We start from the raw sequence: 25,205 nt of genomic DNA, 5'->3' as shown, positions 1-25,205 counted from the left end.
TAGCGCTCCCATCAATCAGATTGACCGCTGGTGGGCTGCCTAACAACGGGGACGCGACGCGCTTTGCACAGCAATACTTGCGATGGAAAACCAGAGCGACGATGACGACACCATCGAACGCATAACAACAAGACAACGATCGTGTTGCTTTGTGCCAAACACTGGTTTCTAGATCTCAAACATGGAGAAGGTAATACAATTAATGCCAGGGCGACAGGGTCCATATCAAGGTCCTTTTCGTATACCCCTCGTAACGGCATGTTGCCGAGTGCCGAAGCCGTATTGTTTCGAAATGAGCGTGAGCCACTCACAGGACATGACGCGCCACAACAATACCCTGAGCGCTGAGATGAGGACTAGAGCAAGAAGACGGTGTAAGCAGGCGCTACAAACGAAGAAGCCCTGTGAAAGATCGATGACAGCTGAAGATAAAGTGGCTCATGCGAGCATACGACACCGCATTGTAAGCCAGACAAGACAAGGCCAAAACATCAATACAAAAGATGGGACTAAAAATAAAGTTTGATCGTCAGGGCCTTCAGCCACGACGAGTGGCATGCCTAGTGGCACGCCTATGAGGTCAGATCCTCCTAGCTCTTCCGGGCGTATGGTGCGAAGCATAGCCGCCTGTGCAGTGGGTCATTCCGCTGCCTCCCGTCAGCATTGATCGCATCATTTAACATTGCTATGTTTCCACATTCGTTGGCGATTCATTTCGCGTCTTCTCAGCTCTCTTACCCTCCTTTTCCTTCCATCCCATCGTTAGGATGAAGTATACGTCTGTTTTGTCTGCCTCGGCATTGACTAGCTTAGCGAGCTGTAAGTGATGCGCCTCGGGTTCCTGCAGGGACATTACTGACGCATGTACAGCATCTGCCCTTGTTCCTCGAGAAGCCAGAGTCGCCCCTCCCAATGCGATAGATACATGGAGGCGTGCCACGCCTCAGGCTCCCAATGGCTATGCGCCAGCCGAAGTCGATTGCCCGTCTACGCGCCCGAGTATTCGATCCGCCGACAGGCTTTCTCAGCAAGAGACGGACTGGCTCCAGAAAAGGAGACCGAACACAGTGCAACCTATGCGCGAATTTCTTACGCGTGTCAATATTGAGGGCTTCGACGTTGGACAATACATCGATAACCACAGCGACAACACTACTGCCTTACCGAACATCGCGATCTCATTCTCTGGTGGAGGATACCGAGCCCTGTTGAACGGTGCAGGTGCTCTAGCGGCGTTTGACAGCCGAACATCGAATTCGACGAGCACAGGGCATTTGGGAGGAATATTGCAGGCAGCCACATATGTTTCGGCGTTATCTGGTGGAGGTTGGATGATTGGCAGCATCTACGCCAACAACTTTACTTCAGTTGAGGCCATCATCAACCGAGGCGAAGACTCGTCAATTTGGCAATTCCAGAACTCGCTTTTCAAGGGACCTCCTACGAAAGGAATTCAACTGCTTTCGACTGCGCAGTACTTTGAGAACCTGGTCAGCACGACTAGAGAGAAGTCCGATTCAACGGCTGGTGACTTCAACACGTCGATCACGGATGTTTATGGCCGCGGACTCTCTTTCCAGCTTATCAACGCCAGTGATGGAGCCCCAGGTATGCTCATCGTCACATCGTTGATTTTCATAAGCTAACCCGCACAGCCTATACCTTCTCTTCTATAGCGGACGATCAAGACTTTTCGTCCGGAAATGCACCAATGCCTATCCTCGTAGCGGATGAGCGTTCACCTGGGGACCTTATTATCTCTCTGAATGCTACCAACTTTGAGTTCAACCCGTTCGAGATGGGCTCCTTCGATCCTACAACCTATGGCTTTGCTCCTTTGAAGTACATTGGTTCAAACTTCAGCGAGAGTTCGCTTGCCCAAGACCAGGGCTGTGTTGCCGGATTCGATAATCTAGGCTTTGTCATGGGAACCAGCAGTTCCCTGTTTAACCAGATCTTCCTCACTCTTAACACCTTCCAGGACATCCCCCAGATTCTTCTGAACTTTGTATCGAACATACTGCAGGGTATCGGTGAAGACGGTGACGATATCGCCGATTATTCGCCAAACCCTTTCTACCACTATCACAACGAGACGAACCCTAGTGCTGATAGGGAGCGCCTTACTCTCGTTGACGGTGGTGAGGATGGTCAAAATATTCCTTTCAACCCGGTCATTCAGCCCATCCGCCAGGTCGATGTCATTTTTGCCATTGACTCCTCCGGTGACACCGTCGACGAGGACGACCCATCGCAAAACTGGCCAAACGGCACTTCATTAGTAGCAACATATGAGCGTGCGAGTGGAACCCTCATGAACAGAACCTCGTTCCCCTACATCCCCGGACAGGATACCTTTGTTGCTCTGGGAATGAACAGTCGCCCAGCATTCTTTGGTTGCAACAGTAGCAACGTCACTACAGGTGACAACATCCCTCCTCTTGTTGTTTACCTTCCCAACGCCCCGTACGTCTTTTGGTCCAACCAATCGACCTTTGGAAAGCTCGACTATACCATTGAAGAGCGCAACGGTATGATCGAGAACGGTTACGATGTCGTCACTCAGGGTAACTCCACACGTGAGGGTGCTTCGAACTGGCCTACTTGCGTTGGATGCGCCATTCTCTCCAGAAGCTTGGAGCGCAACGGCGAGGCTATCCCACAAGTGTGCCAGCAGTGCTTCACTGACTACTGCTGGAACGGTACCACGGTGGAGACTTCACAGCCTTACACTCCCGAGTTGATCGTTGGACAACTCGGCACTACCGAAAAGGACAGTGGTGTAGGAAAGTTCGTACCGAACGCCCTCGGTCTTGCCCTGGCAGCGGCAGTATCTGGATACCTAATGATGTGATTTGTGTTCTAGTTTGTTTTTTTGTGATATAGGGATTGGGTTTGGCGCGGGTACAAAATGATACCACCTCTCTTTTGTAGATAGTAATTAAGTCATTACACGCATATTGAATCTCTCGATCGCCCTTCGCCTATCAGATGTGTTGCATTACCATACCATGCATTGCGGCTCTATGGCTCCCTGTCCCTGGGATCCCTGCATGACCGAGGCGTGTGCCCCGCCAGTCGCCAGCCGTCAAAAAAAGTTACAACCCCGCCACGCCTCAAGCACCAACCAGCCCACAAGCGATCAACACACGCGATGGCCGTCCCATCCCTCGAAAGCGCGCCCGTACTCTCTACGCCTGATACACACATATTCGAAGACCCCACGCCCGCCGTAGACACGTCGAGTCTAGTCAGACTTTCAGATGAGCAGATCACGCTCACATACGAAATCGAGCGGACGGTTAAGGAGATACGGGAGGGAAGATGGAAAAGGATCGCGCTGCAATTTCCAGATCACATGCTTACCGATGCGCCGAGAGTGTATGAGCAGCTGAGTCGAGGACTGGGCAAGGAAAGGAAGGCGCTGAATGGAAAGCAAGAAACAAACGGACATGCAAATGGTGCGACAATAGCAGAGGAACTCATCGCAGACCTGGACAAGGCTACGATATCCGAGGAAGGGAGCAATCGGGAGAGCCTGTTTATACTGGGCGACACTTCGTACGGTGCGTGCTGCGTGGACGAGGTTGCTGCAGAGCACGTCGATGCGGACGTCGTTGTGCATTATGGCCGCTCGTGTCTATCACCTCCTTCAAGACTACCGGTCATATACGTCTTTACGGAACGATCGCTAGATCTCGACTCAGTAGTCACGACGTTCAAGGAAACATACCCAGAAAAAGCGGCAAAGATCATACTCATGGCAGACATACCATACTCACACCACGTCCCCACCCTCTACAAACGCTTATGTGATGACGGCTACACGGGTCTACACGCTACAGAAATCGTCCACAACCCTTCCTCGCCACTCCCAAACCGGACGATACCATCCGAAGCAGCAGAAACAGACGATGCCCTCCGCGACTATGCGCTATTCCACATTTCCGACCCACCAGCCTCTCTCCTCCTCACCCTCTCCTCCCGCGTCGCCTCCATACATATCTACCCCACAGAGAGCAACTCCTCCGTAACACCTACCGCTTCGCTCGCTAGTACCGCACAAACCCTCCGTCGCCGCTACGCCCTGCTTACCTCTCTCTCTACAACGCCCATCTTCGGCATCCTGATCAACACTCTCTCCGTGAAGAACTACATGCACATACTCTCCCACGTACAAAGGCAAATCACGGCAGCAGGCAAGAAGTACTACACTTTTGTCGTAGGCAAAGTCAACGCGGCTAAGGTAGCCAACTTCAGTGAAGTGGGCGGCTGGGTAGTGATCGGCTGTTGGGAGAGCAGTTTAATTGAAAGCAGAGACTTCTGGCGGCCGATGATCACGCCGTGGGAACTCAAGGTGGCATTGCAGGGCGACGAGGAGAGGGTGTGGACAGGAGCTTGGGAGGGTGACTTCCAAAAGGTCCTCGATGAGGAGGTTAAGGATGGGGGGAGGACTGATGGTGATGAAGAAGCGATGGGTAATGGGAAAGATATGAAAGAGGAAGCGGACATGAATGGAGACTATGATTCTGAAGAGGAATCTGCGCCTCCTGAGTTCGATCTTAGAACTGGTCGCTATGTGTCGCATGCGAGACCTATGCGCTCGACTGCCACTCCAAAGGCTGTCAATGGTAACCCGGTGTCGTCTAGTTCGGCACTAACGAAACGAGCGAATGGCGATATTGCAGCCGTGGGAGGTGTGGCTTCACCGGGTGCTGAGTACTTGCGCTCGAACAGAACGTGGCAGGGTCTCGGCACCGACTACCGCGACGCAGACAATGGAGAAGATGGCACTGGTGGTGCGAGGGCGGCCAAGATGGAAGAGGGTAGAAGTGGGATTGCAAGGGGCTATGTTGTTGGTGAGCAAGGGAGCAGACATTGAAGTAAATGTGGACGCTATTACGCGGCTGCATAATAGACTTAGCTATGAAGAGTTCTTCCCTTCCATCTATGTACCCACTCATCTCCCTTCCATCTGATATCATATCATTTCATAGGGCTTCAGTGAGATTCTTGTTCCATCACATGCTCCAGGGCAGATAATCCATAAGCCAAGAGACTTTTCATTGCATACCCAGTGCGACCCTCGCCCATGCTGTCTCCATGTCTTGAACGAGCGTAAGGAAGTCTTCGCTTTCGAGGTGGCGATAGACGAACTCATTCAGCGCCTCCCTGCGTTCCTCATCAGACTGCAACGCATATGCTGCCAAGCCGTCATTGCCGTGCATACCAATCGCGGAGCCCATATAGGACACAGTTGCACCACGGTGGCTAGCGACAGATGTAGGTGGTGTATCGGCAGCATTGTGCGACATGGGATGATGAGTTTTCTGGGCAGTATTGCTGAGCGAGCCGAATGGAGTAGGTAGGGCAGTTGAGCTCAACTTTCTGAACGACAGTGGAGAGGAAACGGGAGACGATGTCAAAGGCGACTGGCTCTCGACACCTTGATGCGGAGACGTCTTAGCGCGCTGGGGGCTGTATTGATCTTGATTCGGCGTGTGAGGAGGCTGCTGCATCACTTGCTTACCACGGGCAGTCTTACTGATAACGGTGGGCTGAGGTAAAGGAGGAAGCTCTATCTCCTTGCTGTTTGGGCTTCGACTGGAACTAGGTCGGCCGCTGGCTACACGTGCTGGCAAGGGGGGTGGACCCATCGTGCCGGTTGACGGTCGCATGCTATCACTTCCCGAGGAGCGAGGTGACGATAAGCGCGAGAAAGGAAGCTCTCGTCTAGGTGGTAGTGTCTCAACGCTATCAGGACGATTAGCACTAGCAGGGCGGTTGGCGCTGTTGGGACGGTTGAAGAGCATAGCAGTGCTTGGTCGTTCAGTGGATGTACAAGGGGACCCTTCAATTGTCGGCATATGCTGGTCTGACGCATATGGAGAGTCAAGATGCGAGCGCCCCAAGATATCCGAGGTAGCTGAGGTGGGTCGAGCGAAGAACACAGGAGGAGCAAGAGGACTTAAAAAGGAAGCTGATATGTTGCCCTCTCCGCTAGCATAGCCTGGAGTGGCAGATACTGGACGAGTGTACGGCGCTCCTTGTAGCTGGGAATCTGGAGTAGAAGACGCGTTATGGCTCGTATAGGGTCGACTGGATATCTCCGCCAGTCGTGATGGAGGACACGATAGTCCACCTGCGACAGGGCCCCTATCGGGCTGCTCAGAGTATGTGACAACGGTCAGGCTTGGTCTAGAGGATAACGCTCGCGCGGGAGATGGCGACGGAACTGTTGGCGTTGACTGGGGCAGGGCTCCCTTTGTTCCACTCATGTAGAGACCAAGTTGAAGGAGGTGGTTGAATAAAGTATCGAAATCTTTATCCGACTTAAGCCTCATCTGAATACGTCTGAGCTTGTTGTTGGATACTTGCCATCGTATGGCCAGCAGGGGGCAGCGCACGATGGCGGTGATGGGTAGCTGATCGGTCTGCATCTGCACTCCACGTTCCTGAGTTAGACGAGTCATCTGGTTTCCTTGGTTGATCAGTCTCTCAATCTCGATAGTTTGCTATGGAAAATAGTGGTTAGCCATCACATCATTTGAAACAGTTTGTCAGCTCGAGTTGTTGAGGCATGGGTTATGCATGCACCGTACCCGAATCTGCGAACCTTGAGCCACTTTCAGGAGCTGAAAGCCACCGCGTGCGCCATAACTATCGATGACCAGTGTGAGATCGTTGGTCTCTTTCTGCCAGTTGAAGCTCTGTTCACTGGCATCGGTGTCCTGGGCTGTTGACAGAGTTGTGAGCGGAAGTGAGAACATCATGGTTAGTGCTGGCTGCTTGTTAGTCGAGATCAATCAGCTTGCACTTGGTGTTAGATATGCTGTGAGCCATGTCGTAATGAAGGCCCCCGTACGCTCAAGTGCTGAGGAAATGTGAGAGTTGTTCGGAGGAGACCTAGGGAAGTCGCAACCGGCCATGCCAGTCACATGATATGGTCCGTGCGGGTCAACGCGAGGGACTTGGTGCATTCTGGAGTTCTGGTGTTCGCCCATCCATCATCGCGACCGACGCGCGCCGCGCATTCACGAGCAAATCCACCATTGTGCCAGGCACACAGCTGAAATCACGCATGCGTCGCGATCAGTGTCCGAGCAGTTCCGAGTAAATGCGACAGCCGCAACATGGCCCCAAACAAACCAGAAGAATCATCCGTCGAGCGCACCCAAGAATATGAAGACTTCCTGAATACTTTGGCCGAGTACCACGAAAAGCGAGGGTGGGTTTCCTTCCTTGTGGCACCGCAATGAGCGCATATTGACCCGACGTGTAGCACTGTTCTGGACCGCGAACCCAAAGTTGGGAGCCGACACATTGACCTTTTGCGACTCTACAAACGCGTTAATGAAGAGGGAGGCTACGATAGGGTTTCAGATACCAAAAACAATAAGCTTGCGTGGCGGAAAATCGCGACTGAGTTCCTTCCCAAGAGCCCTAGCATAACAACCCAGGCCTTTCTGGTCAAGACGGCCTACTACAAGAACCTTGCGTACGTGAATGGTGGAAGGGAACTTTGCGCCTCGCAACTGCTGATGCCTGCTTTAGCGCCTACGAGATATCTACCGTCCACAAGCGCGAACCGCCGCCGCCCGAAATCCTCGAGAACGTGTCTGCTAAGGGCGGAGACCTCCTAAACCGGACCGTTGACAACTTCTTCCCACCCAGCAACCGAGAGGCAGAGCGATTGAGGGGAGAGGAAGACTCTGACGACTCTGACGACGTTGAGAAGACACCAAAAGACGACAAGATGGACGTGGACGAACCTGGTAGCGTTGGGCGGTCGACGAGATCCCTCCGCCATGCGCCGCCGCAGCGTGTGCTCTTCCAGCCCGAGTCTTCAACCCGACAGACGCGCCAGTCGACAGGCCATCTGACCTCATCGCAAACCAATGGCTACGGGACTAGCGGAGCAGCCATGACGATCGCGAACTACGAGCCACGAACTGCCGTACCAGCCACCATGAAGCCTGTCGTTACCCCGTCCAACTCTCTCGATACATACATACAGTCGCGCAAGAAGTACATCCTTAACAAGAAGAATAGACCAGTGCCGCTCAAGGGCATGATGTTGCCTGGTACTGGTTTCCCGGGACCCAGCATCTACATTCGCGCTTTGAATGCGCTACGGTCAAAGGAGCCCGAAGAGGAGGCATACGCGTTACATCACTTGGTAAAGATCTCGCACGAGCGAGGAGACAAATACCGCTTCGATCAGTTCCCAGGGCTCGCGGAAGCGCTTATTGCCAAGGTCATCGATGTATCCGCGCTGTTCTTTGACGTGAGTTGGGATATCTCATATGTCGAAGAGGACTTCAACCAGCCGCAAACACTGAACGGACTCTCTGGCACCCGCGACTTACTGCAGCGCATCAAGTCTCTCCGCACGCTCGACATGCAAGATGACCTCCTTCCCGAGCAGTCCGCAAAGGCCCTCAACATGATCAACGAAGCTGCGTTGATCATCCGGAACATGGTGATGTTGAAAGAGAATGCCATATTCGCGGCTTCTGTGCCCTCTATCCAAGACATGATTGTCATCGCACTCAACCTACCACACCACTCTACTGTTGTAGAACTGCAACACTACGCCCTGGAAATCGCCGAACAGTTGACCAAGTACTGGATATTGGACTCACAAAGCCCGCTATATCGCTCTTTGCTAGCTCAAGTCGACTCAGACGACCGTGGCCGCATTATCACCTCGTTAAGAGCACTTGCCCGGATAGCAATGAATCTAGAGGCTACCAACAAGCTTTCGGACGTACCAGTCAGGACTCTCAAGTCGATATGTGACTGGCTGTTAGTAGAAGATGAGGACCTCCGCATAGCATGCTTGGACTTCCTCTATCTATTTACTGGCTTCCCCGATAACGTCGAGATGCTTGTACACGAAGTTGACATCGAAGGCGTGATAAAGCAACTGGTGCGCCTACTGCAGTATGGTGCAATCGCTTACGAAGAACGAAGAAGTGCTGCGAAGACTGCGAAGACCTCTGCACCTCCAGAGAACGCGCCGAAGTTGTCATCTGCTATAATTGATCATCTCGTCACTCTTGATGAGCCAGAACGAAGCTCACAGTGGCTCAAGACGTGTTTCGAAGAGGACACAGCAGGCGAGATCACACAGATTCAGCTATGGTCAGCATACAACGCAGCCTTTTCGGAACACATGACGAATAACCCGGCTTCCTTCAAAGCGCTTATGCCAGCGAAAGATTTCATCACAAACGTATCAACGACGTTCGGCGGTGCCTCCGCTCAAGTGTTGACCGTGGGTGGGCAGCCAAAGTATACCATTCGAGGCATACGACCACGATCCGTACCAGTCGACCCAAGCACCAAGAGGCCGTATATGCGCTGTTGCTGGCATCCACCGAGCCTCTTAGACGGTCATGCCGACTCAAAACATTCGACCGCGAACATCGAGTGTGGCGAGTTCGCTTCTGGTGCGCGCTCCATGTGGGAACACGTTGTGAGTGTCCATCTCCAAGTTCCTCGCGACCAGGAAACCGGACAGTGGTTGCTTGAGCCAAAGCTGGACATCAAGGACATTATGGAGATCGAGAATGGTTCCGCCGGCCTACCGACGAAATACTACTGTCACTGGGGTGGCTGCACACGATTCTCCCCTGACGGCACAGAATCTGCGTTCGAAGCTGGACAGCATGTCAAGACGCATTTGCCTGATACTAGTATCAAGCAGGCCATACATGCAAAACATAACCGCACGCCTTCGGAGTCACGGCCCTTGACTTCTTCCGCACAAGCACGGCATGAGAATTTCCAGCCTCAGTTCGCACAACCTGTTGGGTTAGGTAGCTTGGGCATGGGCGGACGACATCAAAGTTCGTCGACCAGCTCTGCGAGCAGATATGGCGGAGGTCGAGACGACGGGACAGGAGCACAGGCAGCGCCCAACTTCCGCTACTACAACACCGTGACCGATGATACCAACGACGCCGCTGGCCTTCCTCTGTCCGCCGTTCTCGTACTTCGTAACCTCGCTCGCCAACTCAACAAGATCCCGCCGCCGACTTCTGTCATCGATACCACGTCTCCATCATCTCCGGCTCACAAGCGGACATTCAGTGCCAGCGAGGGGAGTCCCGAAGCCGCGAGACGAGCCACAGCTGGCGGCAAGAAGCCCCGTCTCAGCGATGCAGCGGCCGAGCAAAGACGAGAAAACGAGGAGAAGGAAGAAGAAGAGGCGAAGAACGCCGGATGGGTGCCCCGTGTCTTCGCCCCTCTACGAGACCAGATCGCCTTCACGGCGAGTCATAACCTTACTCTCAGGAATTACATCGGTGGGCTGTTGAAGGCCGTGGCTGAGGGTGGTGGCTAGATGTAATATGTGTTTGCGAGACATTGTTTCACAGAATGGCGTTGATGATCCTGCAAAAGAGCGCTTACTTTTCGTCTGTACGAGCGATACGGTGTGTTTGGAGTTTACAACATGTACGCAAGGGGCTGTACACTTAGATATCTTCCTAGTTCTACGATACCGTAGTGGCTGAAGTATGGGTCGGGTACGTATGTGCTTATTACCTATTACTTCGAACGAGTTCACATCTCCCATCTTTTTTAGCAAGCTCATCGTCTCGTGTCACGACATATGCTTAGCGTCTATGCCATACTTCGGTTACAAAGACATAGAATATTCTAGTATGAGGAGAGCTTTGAATTTGTACATTCGACGTATATCTAACACAACTATTGAATGGAATATAACTTTTCTCACAGCTCCCGGCCCAAAGTCATTTCTACTAGTGAATGATAGATGTCGCAATCGCGATAATAGTCTTGCAACATTCAAGCCCTGGGCGCGTGGCTGACTAGTTATTGTCGCACGCTGACATTCCCGCCGCTGACCCCTCCTACCATCATGTATTCAATCCCGCGAGACGGGAGCATGAGACATGTCCCACTAATCAAGACCAAATTCCACACGCGCGTCTAAGAAGGCCAAAAGACATGCCGAGAGGTTGACAGTGAGAGCAAGATGCGGCTGGGTGAGACTCTAAGTGAGGGACCGGTAATGCTGAGCACGACTAAGCCCGTTAAGATTGCTTCATAGTGCTTCACTGCATGGAGGCGTTTCTCGGCGGGCTGGGTTTTACGACGGCAGATGTGGGGAGCTCGATTGGCATCGTCTTCTTCTCGAGGGATGTGGGATCTTGTTGGGTACCGTAGATGAGTCCTCTAAGGTTTCTAGTCGAATATGTGGTAAGATCAAATGGGAAGTATGGTTCGCTACCTGGATACCGCTCTCTTCCTGCGCACCTTCCTCGTGTGCTCAATACAGCGCGTTTGTATGGCTCTAATAGTTATGACGAAGGCACTCATACGTCAGCTAGATAACGAAAGAGGGGGTGCATCTACATGGCGTCGCATGCCGTGAGAGCGTTTGCGCACCCTACCCCCGTGTGCGACCTGGGGTCAGCCGGAGAAGGGGGACATACTGTTGCGACAATTGAAGGCAATCTTGGTTGATATCCCACCTTCAATTCCTGCTCTTTCATCTTTGTATAACTACTTGCCGTAGAAAAACACCGAGAAGGCTCGACATACATTTTGTGCTGAATATAGAAGGATCCAGGTATAGACTCGCTGACAGCTTCCACAACCCCAAATGGCAACTTACATCGGTACGCACTCTTTCTCCATACGCTTGCGTACTTTCCAAAACCCGTATGCGCAACCGAGAGACATGCAAAAGAGGCATCAAGAAGCCTCCAAATCACTGGGGCTACTCTGAACTTTATACATAACCCCAATGGCCCACCTTCCTGTCGCATTGCCCCCAGCGCAGATCCTCCGCACAAGGATCAGATCCCTTACCAGCATGCAAATCTCACACCACCATCCGCAAACATGACACCACTAATCAGTCCACTTTTACTATAGATCCCCTCGACCACATCCTCGCCGGCAACCTCGCCTACCAAAAACGTACTACCGCGCGTGATCCCAACGCCTTCACGCTCCTCGCACAAGGCCAGGCACCAGAGATTCTATGGATCGGTTGTGCAGATAGTCGCATACCGGAAACAACAGTGTGTCACTGCAAGCCAGGGGAGATATTCGTCCACCGCAATATCGCGAATACGGTGCATGAGGATGACCTAAACGCGGCGAGTGTAGTCGAATACGCAGTCACGCATCTAAAAGTCAACAAAGTGGTGGTATGCGGACATACAAAATGTGGAGGTGCGAATGCGGCGTTGAGTGATGTAGATTTGGGCACGACGCTGAATACGTGGTTACATCCGGTTCGAGAGTGAGTTTCCCTTCTTTTCTCCTCCTGCATGTGTGGTTTAGGGTGGAGATGTGAAGTCGTGCGAACGGGTGTTTTCGCGGGATCAGAATGCTTGGATGTTACTGACGAGGACCAACACAGGCTCCGTCGTAAGAACAAAGTCGAGTTGGAGAAACTGCCGAATGACGATGCGCGATCCGCTCGTGTTGCGGAGCTTAATGTTCAGCAGTCTATTGAGGTGTTGAAGCAGCATCCTGCTATCAAAAGAGCTATCGCTGAACGAGGGTTGTCGCTTCATGGTCTCATCTATGATATTGGCGCTGGGCAGTTGAAGATTTTAGAGTAGGCAAATGGTAGGAAGGCGAACGGGCTTTGGTGTCCGAATTAAGAGCTTGAGGGACGTGTAAAGATGGCTATATATATGGAGTTTCTAGAGGTAGTCATCGTGGTCATAGCTATGGCTGCTTTGTGATGGAGTTTGGGTGTCATATTTACAGTGTTTGGGCGTCATGGAAATACTGCGTGGTGCTGTGGGTAGTAAGCGGCTTTGGTATGAGAGCCTTTCTCAGGTCTGATTAACAATATGAATACTTCTTTTGAAATTTGTCCAGCAGAGAAGGCAACAGTTACAATGGAACCCAAGCCTGCTATGTCGGTCTGTAGTGTGGCATACGCTGGGGTGGATATGTACTACGCCGATCTCCCAAATTGTAACAGCAGTATTGACATGCTCAGAACCCCTCCTTATCCTCAAAGTATTTCCGGGTTTCATACACCGCCATGAAAGGAATGACGAACACAGGGTGCACTGCCCTCACAGCATCAGCGTCGTCCCAAACGATATCTTCGCCATCGTAACGTCCCTCTGTCTTCCAGTGGAAAGGTGCGCCATAGTTGCCGGTGCCCAAAGTCTTGTTTACGTTCTCGTCGTAGACATACTTGTGCTGTGCCGCACTTAGTCCAGCCAAATTGTAGCATGTATGGTATGCGTCAGGGCCCTTTCCAGGCTTGTCTCTTAGCCCACCCCTCTTCTCTTGACATGCGGCTAGAATATAACGCCCAAGTGCTCCCCGATTCCAGATTCCTGTTGTGGTTGCGGCTTCGACGATAGACCAGCATCCCCCCACCCACTGAGAATAGCAGCCGTCCACGAGCTTGTTTGTGCGGCCATTGTATCCACCCTCTGGTGTGCATTGGCGGGATGACAGCCAGTATGTCAGAAGATTGACGTCCAAGTACTTGTGTAATGTCTCTTTTGGTGGCCCTAGTATAGCAAGACAGCCCAAACCACAGAATGCGTAAGCCCCGTGGGCCTCGTTTCCAGGCGTCGCTGAGATACCGCCGTCCCAAGATTGGCATTTCGAGATCCACTCACCAAGACCATCCGTGAAGCTGGTAAAGCCTTGTTTCCGTACTGGTGCATCAGGTGGAAGCTCAAGAGGGAGGTTGGTAAGAGACAGCACGACCATGGCACAAAAGGCACCTCGAATATCTTCTTCGCCGCCCTGGCACATGGTAAAGCCTCCGTCTGCTTGCTTCATCCGGCCCAAGAAGTGCCAGAGGGCTTTGCGATTGATGGTCTCGTATGCTCTGGTTCCACCGACCGTAGCGAGTGATAGCGTTGCAGCATATGTGCAAGCAAGATGGCCATACTGACCGTAGCCACCTCCGAATCCTCCATCTGGATGTTGAGCTAGAGAAAACGTGTGTGGTACTCTATGCAACGTTAGCACATGTGCTAATAAGCTCATGCATCGTGCGTATTTTTAGAAGATGAAGCATTAAGTAGATTGGATATGACATACGTTTTGTCGTAGCTAGTTATGTCGGAGCCCATAGCGGTCAAGCCTTGCAGAGACCAATATAAGAGCCATGGTCGCGCAGCGTCCAATCCAGCAGCACGCGCAGGATAGTCCCCAAGCTGTTCTCTCAAGAAATAATCGTGCTTTGGTCGCTGCAAGTTTGGTATGCCGAAAGCATTCAATGAAAAGTTGTTCGGGTTGCCCTCCAGATAAGGTAAGATGACTTTGGCGGTTTCAGCATCGGTTTCCGACGTGTCCGTCACAAGTGAGTCTTTGATAGGCGCCCTTATACTCTCTAGATAAGCAATGTTTGCTTGCTCTTCCGTGGTAGCAGTTCCCATGTCTTCGTAATCGCTCTCAAGCTCTTCGTCTGAAAGCTCCTCAATACGTTCTGATCCGGGAATAATTTCTTCCAAGCGAGAAGAAGAAGCTTGAGCAGCAGAACGTAGTGGAATAGCCATCTTCTTTACATGCACGTTGTGGCGTTTGGATTGGAATGGTACGCGACTGGGCATCTGTGAATGGCTGGCGGGGACAATGGCTTTCTTGCAAGGGTTGCTTAGTATTGTTCGAGTACGGGTGCAGCCGCCAGGTTTGGTGTAAATGTCACGATCAGTGTTGGCATAGCGTGACCATGATAGGTGAACTTCAAAAGGACTGCCCTTTGCGTTTGTTGCAAATGCTACAGTGAAGAGCAAGAGTGGAGCACGTGGGGAGTAATCAGATTGAGTACTAGCTGGCTTGGCAGCCGCTGCTAATCGATAGTAACCCGTCCCAAACTCCATGGACACACAACACTCAGTCTGACGGACGCACACCAGCCATACCAGCAAGCTCCTCACCGACCGTCTCACCCGAGAGCTTCAGGGGCTTCGATTCCTGCAAAACAAACAACATGCGCGTCCAGTCGGTCTTGCTGTGGTTGATCCACTGGTGCATAGTCCCGCGCTGAATCGCAACATCTCCCCGCTTCATCAACCGCTTCTCCCCGCTGTCTAGCAGACATTCGACCTCGCCCTCGAGTACACACCCGTAGTCTAAGCTCACAGTCCGGTGCATCGTGCACGCTGTGTCAGGAGGGATATCGACATGACGGAGAACTGTGCCACCGGACACGACGAGGCCCGGGGCGTCCTTGAGATAATTGCCGTACACGTCAAGGTCCTGGTCGTCATTCATATCGACGGGGAAGCCTTTGGTGGTGAAGCTGAGAGCAAACGCGATGCCGTCATCGTTGGCTTTCATCTTGCTCTCCTCATTGAAGGCTTTGCTGAAGACTGCTTTGCCCTTCTCATTGTGGGTGGTGATGTAACGGTGGATTTGGGGAAGCGCTCCGATGTGTGCCATGTTGTAGGTCTTTTGGAGTTTGATGATGTTTATGTGGGATGTTGAGAGTGATGTTGAGAGTGAGACGCAGGTAATCACAAAACTTGACTCGCGCTCCCTATCTCACTCAAGATGGAAGTGACAGGCGCTTGATGATGTACTGACATGCCCCACGAAGAGTCTCACATATACTGCTTCACTCTCAGTCTGCGTTACACAAGGTACGGGAGATGAGCGTGGAGCCGAAGGCCGGCTGTGGGTCCACAGATCTAACTTCCCGTACCCCGCGACCCGCGACCCGCGACCCTGAGTGAGCGCCATTGCAGCTACAATAGCCTGAGATGTAGGTTTTCGTATTGCTGGAGTTCGGGGTTCGATATGTATTAAGGTGTGCCATATTGCCGCCACATCGTATATACGCAACAGTCATCGGCATCTGCGCAGTCAGCAAGCTAACGGCAGTAGCGAACGCGAGCAGTTACCGAACGATCCGCTGTATGATTTTGGTGTTATATGCACACAGTTTCTGGTATGATTCTGATGCTATGTCCGCTGGAGGTGACACTTATCTATCACCCCGCGATTGACGAGTACGCTGCAGCGCTGTTGAGTGATACACGACTAAAGCCTATGTCTGCTAGACGTCCACGATTTTCTCCTGATTCAGACTCATCAGCATGTATCCGACCTTGTGTAAAGGTTTGTATTGACCGCTCGGCAACGTTGAAGGTCATTCCGCTGGACATATCCAGAGATACATTACACCAGCATACATACAATAGGTCCAACCATCTCTCGAAAGAGGTTTCTTGATTGCACTGATACGGTCCACTGTCTTCATAATAGGGCGGTATCACCCAATGTCCTGCACTCTGGGGTATGCACTCTGGGGTAACTGCACAACGGCTACTTCGTATACAATAGGAACAATCGAGCAATATATTGCATGACTTGGTCGAACGTGTTTTATCAGATTACACGAATAATGATGCTGTAATTACTGACAGGCCGTGATGTTTTGATGGGCGACCCAAACTCTGGCTGCCATCGTTCGCAAGGAAAGGGTACTCAGCAAACCGCGACTTCCCTCACATCACAAACGGAGCAAAGCATTGTCGTCATCGCTACTCGCACAGTCTCACTCCACAAGTTTCCTTCGTACTTACTACCAATCTCTTCGACCATTGTCCTCATTCTATCTGCTTCTACTGCATGGCGCTACTTGCGTGGTCTCGCACCCATCACAACTCCTAGTGCTACACTCATGGGACCTCGGAACAAGGTAGTATGCATCCTACAGATGCCTCGTCCAATCTTCTCAGCTCCCAAGCTAGAAAAACACTCCAAAGATCAGCCGGTTGCATCTGACATGCAGTGCGGGGATGGCCCCCAGGTCGTTGTCTCCTCTTCGTGCTCTTGCGACTATGTAGGACAAAGGAAAACGTCAGCAACGCCGCCCGGTGGTACAACGCTATCTAACTACCCATGACTTGGGATGACTGTGGCTTGCGTAGCTACTGATCCCTCGCAGAAAGGGTGCGACAGTATAGCACGATGCGGTGTGCATCGAAATCGGGAAGCATCTTCAGGATGTAGAGAACTGTTCTACTAAGGCATGCCTCAAACAAACGCAAAACGAAACAGACGGCAGAGACAGTCACGAGCGCCGTAGACGGATCTCGGCATGCCACAGCAAGAGTGGCACCAATGTAATACGCCACCAGTAAGGACCAGGGGTGCTATCCTGTCAAGCTGTCGCTGCTCCAACGGCGAAATGCGGGCGAAGCATGACAGACAGCACAATACCTGAAACGGCTGCCATGGACGAGAATCTGGATGCAAGGCAGGGCGCTCAGTAGCACGATCGGAAGCGATGTTACGCAGAACGCGCTGCTCGACATGACAGGGTAGCGAAGACGCTTGCCAGCGCGAGGAACCGCCGGAGAGCGGGTTCAGCGCGTGGAGGCAGGTCTGGCGCTCATGCGACGGATGGCAGAGAACTCAAGAATGTATGATGACGGCAGGACGATGTGCGAGGCGTCCACGGACGTGTCGGTGAGTCTGGACGTCGACGGCGAAGTGCCGTTATAGAGTCGCAGGCCGGGTCATGCCAGTGAGGCAAATACGACACCCCTGGTCGATGGTAGCATCCGCGACTTTGTCAACCATTTGTCGCAGTCTGTATTCTTAGATCCACCGAGGGGCGCCGGTAGCGCAGACCGGTTCGCCTGGCTGCATGTTGAACAACTCGTTCGAGGTGAAGGTCGACGATCACGCACAGCCGTGAGGGGTGATATAGCACTCAAGCGTCGAGTATAGGCTGTCTTTGCTTCTTGCGGTATCCCCAACGCTCCCCTCCACACCCTGATCCTACAGGACCCCGAGTCTAACGCTTATCGGCGTTATCGTAGGAGGGGTCTTCTCTCTCTCTCTCGATAGGCGACACCTGTGCCGAGAGAAGTGCGATATTGCGACACACTTGCCTGCATCGTCGTCTCACTGGCTGCTGCAGGGTGAGGCGTCAGCTTGCGTGGGTTGAGTGAGTTAGCCAGACGACAGCCAGACCGAGAGGCGGAGCTGGTCAACTGGTCTAACCAGGAGGCAGCACGCAGGTGGAGCGTCTCGGCGGGCGAACACAATTCAGTTCTCTCCGTCTCTCAACGATCTGCTCACTAGAGCCGCCTCTCCACGATAGTTGAGCACCCTCTCGCTACCCGCACACCATCGACAGCGCCCGTCTGGGAACCCTCGCGCATGTCGACGCTGGTCAGGGTTTTCTTTGACCTCGATTGCGAATCGCGCGGTCCGCTGCAGCGCTTCTGGCGCTATCCTAACCAAGTGTAGGACTAGACGAGCCATTGGTGTGTGGGGCTGGGACTTGCATACAAAAAGCGGTGTACGTGTCTTGGCATCACCTGCCTACACTCTCGTCGGCCCATCGCCCGCCCGCTTACCCTCACCGCTTACTATCAGCTCGTAGAGGCTGAGAACACTCGAACCCATTTTCACTCTCCGTGCAAACATGGAGAACCAACACATCGACTTCGACGGGGCCATCTACGGCGTAGACGGTGCCTTTGACCCATCCTTTGACCCAAACCGACAAACCTACAACTTCTCACAGACGTGGCCGCTGCCAATCTCACCGGGAACCATGACACAGCAACAACAACACCACGATGGCAGCCAGCAGCACCAGCAGCAGCAACATCAGCACCCGCACCAGCAGCGACGCATCAACAACGCAGCCGCATCTACCGCGCACAACTCACACCCGAGTACCACGAGCATTGCTCCTCTCCACATGGGCCTCGGCTTTCCCACGGGTATGCAACCGATGAACCCTATGCTGGCAACCTGGATGAACATCAACACAGATGGGTTTGCACAGGACAACTATGGGCAGGGCACAATGGGAATGGGCACGGGATTCAGCACATATGGAGGACCATTGGAGACCTCGCCTGTCGAGTTCGGGATTAACTCGCACATGATGAACTCCATGTCTATGGCACCCATGAATTTCATGACTACTACTAGCATGGACGGGTTACCCACCTTGACTACTGCACCTTTCCAAATGACAGACTTCCAGCAAGAGTTCACCCATCTTGGGAGCGCGCCCGAGTACACCGCCCACTCGAACGCGCCCACCGCCAGCGTTGGCACTGGCTCACCCGGTGAGAACTGGATGGAAATCCGTTCGCTCTCCAGTAGCGACAATGGCTGGGTCGACGTCGGCCTCGGCCACGGTCACCGCAACTCCTACGACTACTCCGACAGTTCTGCCATTATTTTCAACCCAGCCCAGTCGCTCCACATCCGCACTGGCTCCGACTCATCAAATTCGAACCACTCAGACGTGCCACGGTCAGCCCACTCCTTCAGCAGCTTTGAGGAGATACAGTTCCCAATGCACTCGCCCCAATCGGAGACCGACAACCACCTAGAGCTTGTGCATTCGCATCATTCGCATCACTCGCATAGCCACTCGCACTCCGACAACTGCAACCACACGCACGGGCTCCCAATGAGCGATCACGACTTTGCCAACTACATCTCCCCCACGCAGTCCGTCAGCCCTCCCATGGCGCGAGTAGAGCCCATTGTCATAAAACAGTCGTCATCAAATACGGCGTCGCCGACTTCGTCTGCCGTCAGCTCACCGCCAGCTCGTCGCAGGAAGTCACCTGCCACAGCGACAGGATCGAAGCCTGCGAAGACCATCGTCAAGAAGACACCCGCTCACACCACCAAGAAGGACGCAACTGGCGAGAAGCGCGTCGGAAGAAGACGGGGGCCTCTCAGGCCTGATCAGCGACAGCAAGCTCACGAGATCCGCAAGCTTCGTGCGTGCCTGAGGTGCAAGTTCCTCAAGAAGACTTGTGACAAGGGCGACCCGTGTGCCGGTTGCCAGCCGTCCCACGCTCGTCTTTGGCAGGTCCCATGCACGCGCATTGACATCAAAGACATTGCGTACTTCATGAAGGACTGGAAGGCCGACTACGAGCGTCACGTCAGCCTTGGCTTCTCTATTGGCAACATCAAGGGTTTCTCGACATCAGAGCGTCTGATCTACGTTACCCACGGCTACGGTCACTACCTCCCCATCATGGCCCGCGATGTCTACGTCCGTGACGAGAAGTGCTTCGGCGTTGACTGGCATGAGACCCTCAACGGTCTCCATTTCGAGATCAACACCGCCAAACTGTCTGCAGGTATGGAGGGTATTTCACGCGCTATGCTCTCTGACTACCTTGACCGCCACATTGACGGCGGCTTTGAGCAGTTCGTTGATGAATACTTTGAGGGCACCTACTTCGTCACCGAGTTGTTGAAGACTGCTTACCGCTTCTACTGCCGCGAGAAGCTTCCCGTCATCCGCAAGGCGCTTAAGCTCGTCCTTGCTTACAACCTGACTCTCCACGTTACTATGATTGAGGGTCTCGGTGACGAGGACAACACGCCTGGTAAGGTCGAGGACCAACAGTCCAAGTTCTCTGGCAAGACCATCGCGCCTGTCATGATCAACTTCCAGGTCAAGTGCGCTCTTGCCGACATGTGGCGTGAGCTGCAAAAGGATGTTCTTGAGGAGCTGTCTTCTCTCTACCAGTCGGTCTACAGTGGTGACAAGCTGAAGAACTGGCCCACCATCTTCATGCTTGCTGCCATCCTCCTCGCAGTCTGGGAGCTGATTCAGTTCGACTGCAACTACCGTGTCCCTGACCTCGGTGCCGTCAACAAGTTCTGCGGCGAGATGGAGGGAACACCGGTTGGTGTCATCGTTGGTCTCTTCTCGGCCATCTCCCAGAAGCTTCCTTCTTTCACCGAGTGGGACTCAAGGAAACATCACCACCTGCTTAACTCGAATCCCGCGGTCTGCGATGCCATGACCGAGGTTCGCGCGCACGTCACTAAATATGGTAAGCACAGTACGCTCTCTAATTGCAGTCTCAACATACTAACAAGCATGCTAGAAACGTACCTCCGTTCAAGAAGTGACTGCAAGTTCGACCGTACCGACTTCGACTCATTGTCAAACAAGTTTCTCTCGAAGCTTGTCATCAGGGCGAACTAGAAGCTCTACCACTATTACTTAATCATCAGGCTGCATATCCTCTTCACGACCCATCTTTTACGCGCGACTCATCTACCGACAACCATCCCAGCAGCTTGCTTTCACGGCACAACCCATATAAATAGAACGATCTACGACTCATGTGTTCGATGTTTGCACAACAACGGCTGACGACCCCAACTAAAACGATGAACGAACTTGTTGCATTTTCCTGCGATTCCCCGGTGTCCATGGATGCCATGTTTCCAGCGATCTCGATATGATCAACGATACAAATTACGGCTTCCACAACTCCTAACTACATCACACTCATTACATGGCGACACCGGACCAACTTTTTACAAAACGAAATCATACGACTTTTATTGACCTTCTGAACGGAGACGGCTGACGTATGATCTACGACAACGATCACGACTACTTGATTTTACATGAGCAAGCAGCATGAGCGAGCGAGCAAGCGAGCAGAATCGCGGACTGAGAGTCCGGTGTGTTCTCTGGATTGTTTTTGTTTACTTTATTTCCTTTTTTGAACTGTCGGAGGGGTCCCTGGTATGGTGTTGCACTCCAACACTATGTGTTGTTGACGTTCAACCCATGTTACAAACTCTTCCAAGCAGCAAATAACCTCTTTTTTTTCCATCTTCTCAACGATTGTGTTACTGGCATAGCGAGCGAGCAGGCTTTCTTTCTTTCCTTGACTCGAGGCTTCGAACATACTCCTCCGGTTGTTGCACATACATTGGTTTGTGCTCAACTGTGAGTGAGGCAGATTTCTTTATTACTGAAAACAGAGTATGTATCTATCATCTATTTTGCTTGGAAAGCAGAATAAAAACTGGGAAATTATCATTATTGCTATCATCATAGACTATCTTGCTTGACTCTTGTGACTTGCGTGTTCGACGTCGAAGCTCGACAGTGCTAGCCTCTGTGTGTGAATCAGTCGTGGCCTCATTCCCAGCCGCCACCGCGCGACAAAGTCTCTACCCAACCTCATCTCCGTGCCTGCATCTCACCAACCCCTCCCACCCCACTGCCCCAAAACAGCATCAAAACTACAGTAAACAGCACCTCGTGTTTCACCTATCATGCAAGATGTTTTTGCCGGCCGATATGAGCGGCAGAACCCCGGCAAGAAAGAAAAATGCACCTCACCGCTCTTCCCGCCCCTCGCTTCCGACACTACCCGCCTCGTCAAACTTGTAGTCGTCGCGAGCCAGAACAGGCAGAACAGGTTTGTTGTTTTCTTTGCCCTGCTATACCTAGTATGGAGCGAGAAGCATGATCTACCGGCTTGTGGCGATCACGATCACGCCCATAGCTAGCCGATCCGTCAACGGGTCATGATCGCACCTAGGCGAGGTCTTTGTAGACAGGATGGGCTTGTTGTTGATAGTGCATGTGTTGTTCAGTCGATTGTAAGCTTGTAGAATAGACAGGCGTATGCTTACGATAGCATGTCCATAGTAGTAAGAGGCGTAGTGTGATAAGGGTAGGGCTAAGAACTAACGCGGGGTTTCTTACTAGTAGCATGTCTGGTGTGTGTGTGTGTGTGTGTGTGTGTGTGTGTGTGTGGGTATCCATATTCACCGGACGAGAACTCATCATCTCCCATCTTTGTCTCGTACGTCTTTTTTGTTCGGTCCTCGTAACCCATGCATGCATACCGTTTCCATACCAATATAGACACATTTACAACGACATTTTTTTAGCCACATCTCAACGTTTCATGCACGCATTCTGGTACACTACTGGGAAGCTTATCTGGCTCGCTACCCTCTTACATAGTACAGTAGTTCGATAGTAAAATTACCCTTTTCCTGCACCTAATCCCTTGTCTACCTGTTTACCTACCCGCCCCATGACCCAACTACCATAAACCAGCCCGGCTGTTCCCCTTCCGCTAGAAGGTACCAGCAGAAGGTCGTGGAAGTCAACAGAATCATGGATCTGGGAACGGGGAAAAAACCGTTCAGCATCCTTGTTGCTTCTGCATGACCCGACCGGTTTGTACAACGCATACAGCAAAGTTGCTTTCTTTTTCTCGCCTGGACTCGCCTCTCAACGATTGGTGCATGCGTGCTGTAAGACGTGTTGGTTAATGAACTAGTGGCGTGTACATGTGTGTGGGAGGATAGGTAGGGCGAGTAGATGGTGCATACATGGGATTTGTAATGTCCATAGTGATGGAGATGGACAAGTGTTGGGGGGTCGGGAGTTGCTTTTTGCGTCATCTGTTGAACAGGAGTTTGGTAAGGCGGTGTGGTATGTTTGGGGGTGGAAGTATCTTATTGCTGCTTCTGTTGTCTAGTTTTGCTCTAGGAGATATCAAGGAGGCCATAGGCAAGCGTTGCTGAAAGTTCAATGGTAAGGTCAAAGGAACACACATGTATCGCGACACCTGTCCCGCTTTGTGTAAATACTTGAAGTGTTCATGATCTTTATATTGTACTTTTATCTCGAACTGTCACTTCTTGTCTGCTACCGTTTAGAAGCCCTGCCTGAACTTGGGTGCATACACCTCCTCAAGATACTTTGCATCCTCATCACTTAGCTTGAAATGAATGTTCTTCACTGTCTCATCGATTCTCTCCTTGCTGCTCAGCCCAATGATGGGGCAAACACCCTTCTTGACAGTCCATGCAGTCGCAATACATGCCATGCTGACACTGTGCTTCTTCGCAATTTCTTCCACGCGCTCGACGATCTTCTTATCGATGGCGTCTTCGCGCTGATGTACAAGCATATCGAGGAACTTGTCAGTCTCAGCACGCTTGGAAGATCGGTCACCCCAAGGTCGAGTGAGGGCGCCCCGAGCTATGGGCGACCAAGGGATGAGGCCGACGCCTGTGTCTTGACAGTATGGGATCATCTCGCGCTCTTCCTCGCGGTAAAGGAGGTTGTAGTAGTTCTGCATGGAGATGAACTTGTGCCAGCCGTTCTTGTCGGCAATGTTCTGTAGTGTTTGGAACTCCCAAGCAGCCATGGAGCTGGCGCCAATGTATCGTACCCAACCCTTCTCAATAACATCGTTGAGTGCCTTCATTATCTCCTCTCTTGGTGTGTCGCGATCGAGACGGTGAATCTGCAGAACATCGATATATGTGCCTAGTCGCTCCACGCTCTTCTCTACCGCATCAAAGATATGCTTACGGCTAAGACCGACTTGGTTGACCATGTCTCCGTCGTTGGTAGATACTGATGCAATGCCGAGGCTGGGGTCTTCTTCGTTGACGCCGAAGTAGCATTTTGAGAGGAGAACGACCTTGTTTCGCGGGATGTTGTATTGCTTCAGTGCTTTTGCGATGATCTTCTCGGAGTAGCCGTGGGAATAGATGTCAGCCTGTCGTGTGTTGTTAGCCTTGTTGCTACTATGCTAATACCCTTTGCGCAGTCGCATCGGCTGAAAGGTAGAGTAGGCCTACTGTGTCCCAGGTGTTGATGCCGGCTTTGTACGCATGCTCGAGAAGTGGCAAGCTCTCAGCCTCATCCAAGACCCACGGCTGCCACTTGGAACTTCCGTAACTCATTGTACCAAGAATGACTTTTGACACCTTGAGCCCGGACTTGCCCAAGCTAGACTTTCGTCAGCATTGTTGTTGCTATCTCCAGCCAATAGACCAAGAATTGGGTTGAGCGTACTTGACGTATTCCATCTTCTGTTCGGCCATTGTTGCAATTGCTCGAGCTGTATTGAGACGCGTGGTATGTACTAGGTGGTTCGTAGAACAGTCGCTTCGATGCACGCTTGTACGACGGAATGATTGTTCCTATGTATCGGTGGTTGTTGCGGAGGTGGTGGCGGAGATTGCTAGAAAGGCCGCTGGAAGTGCGCGGCTTTGTCAGGTCGGAGTTTTCAAGCTGATAATCGGGCCCAGTATTGGTCTCACTTGTTCCTAACTGTGGGTTCGCTGGCTGCGTAGCCTATATAGTTGATGGAGTTAGCGGAGTTATTGCTCAATGGCGTCAGTGAAGTGGGGTCGTCGGAAACAAGCCGCGGTGGAGGAGCATCGCGATAGCAGCATAGCCGGACCTCCGCTACACATGAAGTTGTTGGCAGTATGCTGAGTACCAAGACGGTTACATCGGTTGAGCATGATAGTAATCTTGCGAGACAGTGAAGTAGGAAGGTAATAAAGATAAACTAACATCACATCAAGAACGAATGTTTGAGAGAACTCTCAACCCGTAGGCATGCTTGATTGCTTTGTTGAGGCTTTTGGTAGCCGTC

General features: G+C 52.1%; 7 protein-coding genes across 7 annotated transcripts; 4 read left to right on the top strand and 3 right to left on the bottom strand.

The window, feature by feature from the left end:
* Positions 1-767: 767 nt before the first annotated feature.
* On the top strand, positions 768-2,854 carry ALTATR162_LOCUS737 (uncharacterized protein; the record flags this gene model as incomplete). The annotated part of the gene is made up of 3 exons (XM_043308331.1): positions 768-819; positions 871-1,608; positions 1,656-2,854. 3 exons carry the CDS (start codon positions 768-770, stop codon positions 2,852-2,854), a joined length of 1,989 nt encoding a protein of 662 aa, XP_043164266.1.
* Positions 2,855-3,154: 300 nt separating this feature from the next.
* On the top strand, positions 3,155-4,882 carry ALTATR162_LOCUS736 (uncharacterized protein; the record flags this gene model as incomplete). The annotated part of the gene is made up of 1 exon (XM_043308330.1): positions 3,155-4,882. The coding sequence occupies one exon, from the start codon at positions 3,155-3,157 to the stop codon at positions 4,880-4,882; it is 1,728 nt and encodes a 575-aa protein (XP_043164265.1).
* A 181-nt stretch (positions 4,883-5,063) lies between these two features.
* ALTATR162_LOCUS735 (uncharacterized protein) lies at positions 5,064-6,773 on the bottom strand (the record flags this gene model as incomplete). Its single annotated transcript, XM_043308329.1, has 2 exons — positions 5,064-6,515; positions 6,603-6,773. The coding sequence occupies 2 exons, from the start codon at positions 6,771-6,773 to the stop codon at positions 5,064-5,066; spliced, it is 1,623 nt and encodes a 540-aa protein (XP_043164264.1).
* A 360-nt stretch (positions 6,774-7,133) lies between these two features.
* Positions 7,134-10,351, top strand: ALTATR162_LOCUS734 (uncharacterized protein; the record flags this gene model as incomplete). Its single annotated transcript, XM_043308328.1, has 3 exons — positions 7,134-7,228; positions 7,283-7,498; positions 7,555-10,351. The coding sequence occupies 3 exons, from the start codon at positions 7,134-7,136 to the stop codon at positions 10,349-10,351; spliced, it is 3,108 nt and encodes a 1,035-aa protein (XP_043164263.1).
* Positions 10,352-12,996: 2,645 nt separating this feature from the next.
* Positions 12,997-15,414, bottom strand: ALTATR162_LOCUS733 (uncharacterized protein; the record flags this gene model as incomplete). Its single annotated transcript, XM_043308327.1, has 3 exons — positions 12,997-13,981; positions 14,071-14,818; positions 14,880-15,414. The coding sequence occupies 3 exons, from the start codon at positions 15,412-15,414 to the stop codon at positions 12,997-12,999; spliced, it is 2,268 nt and encodes a 755-aa protein (XP_043164262.1).
* Positions 15,415-18,415: 3,001 nt separating this feature from the next.
* ALTATR162_LOCUS732 (uncharacterized protein) lies at positions 18,416-20,971 on the top strand (the record flags this gene model as incomplete). The annotated part of the gene is made up of 2 exons (XM_043308326.1): positions 18,416-20,816; positions 20,871-20,971. The coding sequence occupies 2 exons, from the start codon at positions 18,416-18,418 to the stop codon at positions 20,969-20,971; spliced, it is 2,502 nt and encodes an 833-aa protein (XP_043164261.1).
* A 2,491-nt stretch (positions 20,972-23,462) lies between these two features.
* ALTATR162_LOCUS731 (uncharacterized protein) lies at positions 23,463-24,645 on the bottom strand (the record flags this gene model as incomplete). Its single annotated transcript, XM_043308325.1, has 3 exons — positions 23,463-24,317; positions 24,358-24,550; positions 24,617-24,645. 3 exons carry the CDS (start codon positions 24,643-24,645, stop codon positions 23,463-23,465), a joined length of 1,077 nt encoding a protein of 358 aa, XP_043164260.1.
* Between the last annotated feature and the right edge of the window lie 560 nt (positions 24,646-25,205).

Source organism: Alternaria atra (genome assembly GCF_907166805.1).
Source record: "Alternaria atra isolate CS162 genome assembly, contig: 21, whole genome shotgun sequence".
Taxonomy (NCBI): Eukaryota; Fungi; Ascomycota; class Dothideomycetes; order Pleosporales; family Pleosporaceae; genus Alternaria; species Alternaria atra.
This window is presented reverse-complemented; position numbering and strand designations above follow the sequence as displayed.